General features: G+C 46.1%; 1 protein-coding gene across 2 annotated transcripts in view; it reads left to right on the top strand.

Annotated features, from left to right (window-relative positions):
* The first annotated feature begins 55 nt into the window (after window positions 1-55).
* Window positions 56-10,619, top strand: part of KIAA1328 (KIAA1328 ortholog) — a 251,290-nt gene continuing 240,726 nt past the window's right edge. The window contains exons 1-3 of one of the 2 annotated variants that reach the window (XM_020796439.3): window positions 86-197; window positions 6,664-6,699; window positions 8,172-8,311. In XM_020796439.3, coding sequence (XP_020652098.3) covers window positions 140-197; window positions 6,664-6,699; window positions 8,172-8,311 — 234 coding nt within the window. In that variant the 5' untranslated portion in view covers window positions 86-139. Of the gene's footprint in view, window positions 198-6,663; window positions 6,700-8,171; window positions 8,312-10,619 lie in introns of both variants that reach the window. The other variant, XM_020796440.3, reaches the window with a different exon arrangement.

Raw genomic sequence — 10,619 nt, 5'->3', positions numbered from 1 at the left:
TGGCTCGGTTTCCTCCTGCTCCGCGTCGCCTGGGCCGTCTCTGGGTAAAGCTCAGGGCCGGGCCGCCAATGAGAGGCGAGCGTGGGGGCCGGGGGGCGTGGCCGGGCGGAGGGACGCTGGGAGTGGCGGTTGTTTCAAGATGGCGGATGTGGCCGCGGGGCCGAAGCCGGAAGGAGCCGCTCGCTGGAGCCGGGACCGTATCCTTCCCTCAGCGGCTGCGGGGGCCGAGGAGGAGGCGGGAGGGGGATGCTGGGGGGGTCTCATACTCGAGGGGGAAGAATGCCCGAGGCTAATGAGAGCCAGGCGTTACGAAGGTGTTTTTTTAAGGTAGCCCCTGAGCATGTCCGGAGTGCTGTCCCTGCTTCCGGAGAGGGGGAGAGGGGGAATTATCTCCCTGGAGGAGGGACGGCTTAATAGCGCTCCTGGGCCCAGAGTTTCGGAAGGTGAAGGCACCTGACCCCTGACCTACCTCACAGGGCTGTTGTGGTGGTGGGTGGTGCGTAGCGACGACCCTTCTCGCCGCCCCTGGGCCTCTCCCAAGGAAGAGAGAGAGAAAAGGAAGGAGACGGGCTCCCCCCACCCCAATCTTAATCATCTTGCCTTGTTCAGCTAGGCTGGCTGGGGGGGATGCTGGGTGTTGTAGTCCCTCAAAAGCGGCATGTTGAAACCCTGGACCTGAGAGCCCCACGGCCTGTGGATTTTGCTCACTAGCAAGTCCCGTTGGGATTTTAGGGGTTGCCGAAGTATTTATGGAGAGGTAACCTTGTATCCCGGTGCAAAGTGGTTTTATGTGGTGAGCTGCCGTGCTTTCGGGTGGAGAGGAGCAGGTTTTGGCTGGGGAACTTCAAGACTTATTTATTTATTTCATTGATACGGTGTCTTATTAGTGCCAAACCGCTATTCTGGGCAGATTACAGTACTAAACAGTAAATGCACAAAAATTTAAAACATTAATAAGAACCGGCGGCCCCAACTCAATTTTCTGAACGATGGCTGGACAGGGAGTAAAAGATCGAAATTGAATGGGTATGGAAAGCCTCCCTGAAAAGCAACATTTTAAGTTGTCTTCTGAGTGGCAACAGGGAGGGATCAAAAGAAGCCCCGATCTCTTACGGAGGGCTTCCTGGGAAGGTCTGGTGGGTCAGAGAAGATGACATTGGGGAGAGATGTTCAAATCCTTGCTTGCTGGCATTGGTGATGTGACACTGAGTCTGTCGTATGCGCTGTTGTATGGATTTTCTGAGACAATTTATTTTATTTTATTAGACTTATATACCGCCCATCTGGGACATGTCTACTCTGGGCAGTTTATACGCACAGAAAAATATACAAATAGAATAAATGAAAACATAAATGTATTTAAAAAATGGGGCCCAACTTCACTACCGAAGGCCAAGATGGGGAAAAAAAGGAAAAGGAAGAAATAAAGCTAAGTAATGGCAGTTGGGAATGCCTGCCTGTAGAGACAGGTCTTTAGTTTGCTCTTGAAGGCGACGGGGGGGGGGGGCAGGAGGATCTCTGTTGGTAATTTGTTCCAGAGACGAGGGGCCACTGCTGAGAAGTCCCAGTTTTTAGTTTTTTCATTGATCAGTATGCTGCTTTTCCCCCCTAGACTGGGACTCATTACAACTGCATCATCATCAATGTAAATAACATTAAATCACCAAATAATGTGTTAATCAAATGACAATCCACTTGTGTATCTTCCAAGTAAAAAAGAAGGTGGCGGTGGGTAGTGTTTATAAGAATTCATAATAATGAAGCACACCTTGTTCAGTTCAGCAGCACTTGCTCCCAGACAGTTGTGGGTAAGGATGGCGGCCTTGAGGGCTGAAGTGAGAGCTCATCCAGTGTGCCCAGGTTGCCAGCTTGTTCTGAGCTGTTACAGGTGACAGGCTTTTTGTTGCTAATCTTGTGATTAACCTTGCTGTAGCGGGTTGACTTCCTTGTTATCCCTGGTGGGGGAAGCTGTACATGGAAGAGGCTTTGGAAAGGGAAAAGCAGATGTGCGTTTGTGATGAGAAAGGTCCGACTCAGATCCATCACTTTTGACACATGCAAAAAGTCCAATTGATTCCCAGCCCTGCTGCTGAAAGTTTCATGTGGCTGCAGCCACACTCGGCTAGAGCAATGTGCTGTGGTATGTTCAGCCTTGTGGAGGCTCTGTTAGTGACCATGGAGCCGTCTCCTATGGGATAGAAAGAAGGACTCTCCTTCATGCTCCTTTCCTTCATGTGTGATAAAGTTAAAGCAGTGAAGTGATTGAACAAAAAGAAAAAAAACCTTGCTTACAACTTTACAATTCAATAGATATGGGGGGGGGGAAGGGGAAGAAAGGAATGGGGAGAAGACAGGAACATCACCTAATTAGGTACAGTGCTTATTAAAATCTGTATGTAGCATCTTTCAACTGTTAGTTGTCAGTGTGATCAACAATAAGTAGAATCCCTAAACGGACAACGCAACAACAGTATAACAAAAACTAAGAAATACTTGTGTGACGAGCTTTAAGAAGGTAAGAAAAAATATGTACATACAACATGTAGTGTCTTGAGTGAAAAAGAAAGCATTTAGTTCCTTGATGCTATTATATAACGAAAGTTATATAATGACTAGGTGGAACTGAGGGGAGAGTTTGATAGCAGCGGACGGCAGCTGTGCTGAGGACATGGAGGGATCATCTGTCTGCTGATGGTCTCTTCTGTGTTACTTGTAGGGACACTGGATTTATTTCCTAAAAGTTTAGTCGTTTATCTTGACTTCTAATGGGAGACTATTTTAATCTAGTCTTCAGTTTAGCCTTTTGTTGTTTCGACACTTTGATGAAGTGAAGAAATTTCTGGAGCCAAGGAATAAACCCACCTGACTTCGCTTACCTTCTGAAAGCAGACTGGAATTGAGATTGGGTATGTTCAGGTTAGCATGTGATGAAATGTGAAAGAGGGCTCAGGGTGAAACTAGGGTGGCTTCTTGCTGGAACATCTCTCCCCAATGTTGTCTGGCTGACCCACCACGTCTTCCCAGGCGGTGCTCCTCTGTGTTGTCACTCTGAAGGGGACCCAGAAGTCTTCTATGAGGAGTTTGGCCTTCTTCGCGGTGGCACCAACTCTGGAACCAGCTCCCCGTGGAGCAGCTAGGCCTGGCCCCTTTCCTGCTAACGTTTAGAAGGAATGCTGCTTTTCAGGGCGGCCTTCCATCATGACCCTGCTTGTTGTCACACTCATGTCTTTGCCTTGTAGCATTGGTGCTTTTGATGGTTTTAGTGTATTGTTTTTGTATGCTTACTGTTATAGGTCTGGTCATTTTACTTGTCGCAAACCACTCAGAGTAGTGCACTGCGCTATATGGGGTGGTATATAAAGCAGAGAAATAAATGATAATGAATAGTGGTGTCATAGTTAAACTGCAGTATTGTAGTCAAGACTCTGCTCATGAGTTCAATCCTAATGAATTCTGGTAGTTGGCTTGAGGTTGGCTCACTGAGTACCAAGCTTTTGAGGGGTGGGGAGTTTATTTATTTATTTATTTATTTTATTTCTATCCCGCCTATCTGATCATATTAGACCACTCTAGGCGGTTTACAACATGTAACCTGCCTAATTAAATTATACCCCCCCCCCCAAGAATCCTTTATGGGGTGGTATATAGGCAGCATGCTTTGCTTTGTATGATAATCAGCAAAAGCCACATGATTGGCGTGGTGATGGATCATCCTCGCCCTCCCCCCCGGAATGCTGTCAAGTTCGTTCTTCTAGTGACTTGTAGAGATCTGGGTGTAGTGGCAGCCGTTTGGTGTTAAGAGTGGAGCTTTTGTTTCTTTTGAGTATTACCACGATCCCTTTGTACGGTTGCCTAGCATGCTGTTGCCACAACACTGTTGGTTTAGTCGTCCTAACAGATGTTGCTCCACCTTTTCTTGCTCAGATGCTTGGATGAGGAGGCCCTGAAGATGTTGGTGCATGTACTGGCAAACTCCAAGATTGATTACTGTAATGTTCTTTATGTGGGGCTTCCCTTGAAGCTGACCCAGAAGAATGTGAGCAAATGTGACCACATTTTCCCAGTCCTGGCTCGCTTGCGCAGGTTCCGGTTCTTACCCTTCACAGCGAGGGCCTTAGTTACTTGTCGGAGCTCCTTTCCTCAAGAACATCCACTCGTGCCACCAGATCCTCATCAGCCGTGCTCCTACGGGGTTGCCACTCGTAAGTGAGGCCAAAAAGGACACCCACCAGAAATTGTGCTTTCTTGACAGTAAGCCCCAGTCCATTGAAATGGGCTTCCTGTTGAGCTGCAAAGCATGCTGCTTAGATACTGTCCCAAAGTGCTTAAAGCAACTGTCATGGTGGTTTGCCATTTAGTTATGCAGGTTACATATTGCCCCCCCCCCGCCACCTTCCCCAGCAAGGTGGGTATTCAGTTTGCTGACCTCAGAAGGATGGAAGGCTGAATCAGCCTTGAGGGATCGAACTCAGCTCATGAGCAGAGTTTTGGCTGCAGTATTGCAATTGAACGTTTGTATCTGTTTCCTTCACTACGTTAAAGAGGTTGTTTAAAATGGTGCTTTTTAAAGATGCTTTTATTGGCACGCTCTAATGAATTTGCCAAGTCAGACCATTTCTGCTGCCCTTCGTGATTGTTCTGTTCTTATTATTTTTAATTATTACTGTTTTATGGGTTACATTATTGTTGTCAACTGCTCGGAGTAGTCACTCACACTAATTGAGCAGTATAAAAGATGAATGAATGAATGAATGAATATTCTCAGGGAAGTTTATGCTGGACCAAAAAGATGGAGCTTTTTGGAGGGCAAATTGTGGTTTGTCAAATTAAGAGGCAGGTTGGCTATTAAGAGAAGAGCTGGTTGGTTTAGCCAAGTTTAGCTGCTGCTGCTGTTCTCTCTCCCCCTGTCAGGCATCATCCTTTTCTTTGGTAAATGCTGAATTGAAAAGCTGATCATACCACCTCTGTTGAAAGGGGGCGAGGAATTGAGCCTTTCTTCTGTATATTGGTAGAATATGCTTTATAAAAATTTCAGGGCCACTTTTCTCTAGCATTACCACAAGCATCTTCAGATCCAAAGAGCTTGTCTTCCTGTATTTTTACATGCAATGGTTGTGGCACCAGGCAGTCTGTTCACAAACAGAACAGAGAAAATGCTAAACTGCAGACTTGGCTTCCTTGGGCTTTATTTATTTATTTACTATTCCCACTTCTATACCGCCCCTTATGTGTGAATACTCCCTGAGCAGTTTATAACAGCCAATAAAATAATGTAACAAAAAACCCCATAGCGTACAATAAAAACTCTGTTGCTACCTAAATCAGTAAACCTAGTTTTAAATAAAATTAACTAAAACACATTTAAACATCTTAAGTCAGTGGTTCAACGCTAGTAGAAGGCAGCTTTATATAAATTCGTGGCAGCAGTGGTGTACTCAAAGGCAGTGCTCCCCAACCTTGGGCCTCCACATGTTCTTGGACTACAACTCCCAGAAGCCTTCACCACTGCCACCTCTGCTGGCCAGGATTTCTGAGAGTTGAAGTCTAAGAACATCTGGAGACCCAAGGTTGGGAACAATGCTCTAAGAGTATGGTATCCATGAAACCTTATTATAATCAAGGCTAATATAAATAAATGTAGTGCTTCATTATGCCAGTCACTGAGCTGGGTACAAGATCTTTAATGAAAGATAGCTTTTTAATTGAGGTCTATTGTTTTAAGACTTGGTGACAGAGAACTGAGTTAAAGCAGCATCTGGTTGGGTTGTTACTCTCCATGTTCTGCCCTCTCCGAGCTTTTTATTTTGAAAGAAAAGAAATCGTTCATCACACATTTAAAGGCTTCAGACTTTACACTGTAGTTATATAATTTATATCCCACTTTTTCTTCTTGAGTGGTCAAGGCGATTAAAAAAACATACAGCTGAACAATCACAATAAGCTACAATGTGAAGATATTATTGAAGAGTCACATTGAAGCAATGGCTGAATTGATAATATTTAAAAATACTTAAAAATATCAATACAATATGACTCCCAGCATTAAAAGGCTGTTCCTTGTCAAGTCAGGCAATTGTCAAAGGCCTGTGCAAATATTTATTTATTTATTTATTTAAAAATGTTTTTATCCCGTCTTTCTCCTTAAAAAGGACTCAAGGTGGCTTACGTAATTAAAAGACAGTATTTAAAGCTAACAAGAGTGAGTATAGAAAAAGGCTAAAAAGGATCAAAGACATACCATGCTGAAAAAAACATAAGCAACACCAGAACACATTCAGAGCAGTTAAGGTACAGCATTCCATGTAAAAACTCCACTCAGGCAGCTAGTCACTCGGGGAAAGCTTGCCTGAAGAGAATGGTCTTTGCCTGCTGGTAGAAGGATGGGGCCAGCCTGGTCTCCAAGTGGAAGGGAGTTCCAAAGTCTCGGAGCAGCAACAAGACAAGACCCTCTCCCATGTATCTACCAACATTTACAATAGAAGTGTCTTTGTCTGTGGAAGGACAGCAGGGGTCAAGGAGTGGGTTCTGGAGCCTGGGAGCAGCTGCCAAGAAGGCCCTCCATCTGTCCTGGCTCAGTCTGCTTGCGAGTGGGGTGGGAAAGAAGGAAAGAAAAATACTCTTTTAGCTCTTGCTTTCCTTGAATGGAATTGCATTCTAATGAAGTGTCTGATGAAGACCAGCCGCCTGTGTACATCCCAGGTAGGATCGCTGACTGAGTGCCAAATGTACCACTGTCGTGATACTTTGAATGGTGAAGCGGATAGGACCTGGTTGACACAGAATACATAAGAGTACCCGAGGTGGGAGAAAATACAGTTGTAAATAATAAACTGAGGGTTTGGATCCTTCTGTATCAGAACTGGAAGAATAATCGCAAGCCTCTAGGCAACGACGCATCTCACGGTCACAGGTTGGCACCCGTGGCTAGCGCCTCTTCGTAGGACTTGAGAAATAGCCATCCCGGGTCCAAGCCAAGAAAGATTGGGTAACTGGTCTGTTTTTTGAGCTCCATTCGCTTGCATGGGTCAATTCCTGACAAGCCCTCCCTTATTATCTGGCCAGGTCGTTTGCTGGTGGTAGGTGAGGCCTCCTCTTCCGGTGGCTTGGTTTGCCTTATTTTTGTTCTTTATTCCCTCCCTCCCCATGGTTAAAAAAAGGGAGCAGAAGACCAAAGGCAAAGAGAAATAAGTGCATCCGGGCTCATATTATTGACTCCCGTGACTTCCACCTGGAAGCATAGCTTTAAGTGTTGGTACTGGGAAACAGAAGCTAGTGGCATGAGGTACTGTATATATTTTGCATTTCTGTTTCTTATATTTTCCACCTGTTTTGATCCAGAAAAGTTCTCTGCTCCAAATATGTGATTCAGGAGGAAAACCTGTGTTTATCGAGTTACATGCAGTGTATTTGTGCTCACTGGCACAGTGGCACCTATCTGCTTCTTGGAGGCTTGATACTTGTGCCCTGTAGAGAGCAACACAGAGACATGTTAATGCATCCACATGGGTTGAAATACAGCAAACTGGTGACCTATATGAAAAGAGAAGTCCCGTCCATACGCAAACGAGAAAGGTGTGAGAACTTTGCCTTGATTGATCTGCAAAATTATGTGCAGCCTCCCCAGTTCACCTTTTGCTCATTCATAAGTTCTGGAATCCTTGCTTTTGTGTTTGTGTTTTCCTTGTTTTAGGCAGAGAGGGAGAGAGAGAAGAGCAGGTGGTTTGCTTAAAATGATGCAGACCAAGCAAACAGTATAAAAGAAACAGCAAGTCAGAGACTAAAGTGAAGCTAGCATGTGAGTTTGGTGTATGTGATAGTGTTGGAATGAAACAGATATGATAAGCCGCTGGTGCTGATAACTGAAGCTATAACTCTTTCGTTCGTGGCACACCGTTCATAGGACACTTCAAATCTGGCCCCAGGGCTTCCATCTTTTGACAGGAAGAGTAAGTCCAAGGTACAGCGTTGTAAAGCCGTTGTGCAAAGTTTATGGAAGGGTTCCTATCTCTTACTGTCCATGTGCCCAGGATACATGCGGGCATTTCTGAGTGCGCTGCTTAAGCTGTTTTCGTGCTACTTTCAGATCCCCTTTTTCATTGGGAGCGCCAGAGTGGGAGGCGCTTCGCAACAGCAATCAGAAGTTTTCCTGACCTTGTCTGTTCCATCTGCAGGAGTTTCAGCAGAGAGGAATTTTAGATCAAGAAGCCTGCTGAACATTCAGAAAGCAGAAGTGAAGGGGAAGGTACCAGCAGCTGCTGCTCCTGTTCCGATGGATACCTCGAAAAGCACTGGGGAGGTGCCTGCCCAGCAGGTTGGTGTGTCTCTTATTGGTACAGTAACGGAAGGGCAGGCTGAATAAAAGGTTGGAGGCTGCAATCCTTTGCCCACTTCTTTTGAACCAAGTCCTTCATGGGGCTTATTTCTCCGTGATCTGATTCCGCACGTCATAATCAGTCATGGGATTGCTCTCATCCACCTGGAAAAGGGATGTGTTATTTATTTACTTAAAATGTTTCTACCCTGCCTTTGTCCTTAGGCAGCATGCGGCATTTAAAGACAGTGTTTAAGAGCAAAGCAATGAGTATACAAAGTCCATCACCAAAAGGCAATATTTAAAGCTAAAAACATTTTTAAGTATAGAAATATTAAAAGGGGAACAGACAAAATACTCCTCTTAGAAATGAGAAACACAAGCCATATTAAAAACAGAATCAGAGCAGTGGTGCATGAAAACATCACGCTCAGCCAGCCAGCCATTGAGGGAAAGCTTACCTGAAGAGAAAGGTCTTCTCTTGCTTGTGGAGGGACAACAAAGACGGGGCCGGCCTAGCCTCCTGTAGCAGGGAGTTCCAACGTCTGGGAGCAGCCACAGAGAAGGCCCTCTCCCATGTCCCCGTGAAACGCATCTGCGAAGGGACCAAGAGCAAGGCCTCTCCTGATGATCTCAACACACGAGCAGGGAGTCTTAAAAGGAAACAGTCTTTGGGGTAGCTCGGGGCCAACCCGATTAGGCTTTGAATTGTTTGCAGCGCGATTATTCTGTGTTTTGCCATCCATGCACACTAAGGAGGCAAAAATAAAGTCCTTGCGTTGAAGCAGGCAGTGCTGTGGCTTGAAGGAGCTGGAGTCTCACTGGCCAGGGCAGGCGGGAGTGATGCAAGTAGAAAGATGCTGCTTTCTGGGGGTCCTAGGAATGCAGATGTTGTTCCAGCTGGGGAGTGGAAAGTGGGCAGCCTTAATTTCCCACGGCTGCCCGTTCTTGCAAGGAGAGGACTGCTGATTGCCCACTGGGACCCTGTCTTTCCCCACCATCGGGCAGCTTCCAGATTTGGCCAAGTACCATTTTCCCTTGCCCCATACTTGAGCAGGGAGCAAATGGACTGCTAAGATGCCTTCCTGCTTTTCTTTCTTTGGGGGGGGGGCGGGCCACCTTCTGCCTCCTTTCAGTAGCTGTCAGATTTCCCTTTTCACAATGGGCCAGAAAAGTTTTTGTGGTCACCGGTTGCTGTACTTCCTGTTAGAAAGTTGTAGATTCCTACCAGGTGGAGCCATCGATACATTTCACCTAAGGTGAGTCTGTGGGCTGACTTGCTTCTATTTGGATTCCTGCCCATTTTGGCAGCTCCTGGACCTTCCTCTTCCTTCCCGTTTTTCCCCACCGATGACAAAATAAGGGAATTACAGCTACTGGAAACCACCAGGAACAGCAATTCACCCTAACCAGTTCCATTTTTGTTTCTTGGACGTGTGCGCATGTGGTGTTTGTCTGGCTGGCCTATGGCAGGTGCCAGGGGCAGTAAACTGACCCCTGGACCTCTGGAGTTTACTCAAAGCCTGATTTTGCCCACTCTTGTCTCTGACTGCCAGTCGCTTTCAAGGGGGTCTCAGGTAGACTGAGGCCACTTCTTTGTCTGCACAAAAGCTTTTCTGCAGAAGACGGCGGGACAGTGAGTTGCTGTTCCTCCTCTGTAGCTAAATGGTGTGGGTTCCTAATTCTTTGGATGTGTATGCAAGGGACTGTGCTGACTCTCAGAGCTGGTTTTTTTTTTTACTTTGTGGTCAGAACAGGCCACTATAGTAATGGGGAAAGGTGAGGGGAAGAATTAAACTCGCCCCCTAAGACATGGCTGCTTCAGTCTTGCACTCCAGACAATACTACTTTTAAATAAGCTTTGCCACCCTTCTTCTGCTTAGCTGTTGGGTTGCTGCACTCAGGCCATCATAATAGTACTTGTCATTCAACACCCTGTCACCTGAAACATGTTCCTTGAATTCAGAGGAACCTGGGGGGGCTTTCAGCCTTTCCTGTGTGCAGCGTGATGCCACCGAGTCTGTGGAGAAGCACCAGTTAGCCCTTGGCTGAGGAGCCTTGATTTTGGAATATGGAGGAGGGGTCGAAGCATTGGGCCAGCACTTCATAGAATCCTAGAATCATGGAGTTCGAAGAGGCCTAAATGGCCATCAGGTCCACCCCCTTGCTCAAGGCAGGAATCCCAATCAAAACAGATTTGTCAGAGGGTTGTCCAATTCTCTCTTCAGTGCCTCCAGCGTTGGAGCACTCACCACCTCCCAAGGTCATTAGTTCCGTTGTCATACTGCTCTAACATTTAGGAAGTTTT

Source organism: Pogona vitticeps, chromosome 2, assembly GCF_051106095.1.
Source record: "Pogona vitticeps strain Pit_001003342236 chromosome 2, PviZW2.1, whole genome shotgun sequence".
In the NCBI taxonomy this organism is placed as follows: domain Eukaryota; kingdom Metazoa; phylum Chordata; class Lepidosauria; order Squamata; family Agamidae; genus Pogona; species Pogona vitticeps.
This window is presented reverse-complemented; position numbering and strand designations above follow the sequence as displayed.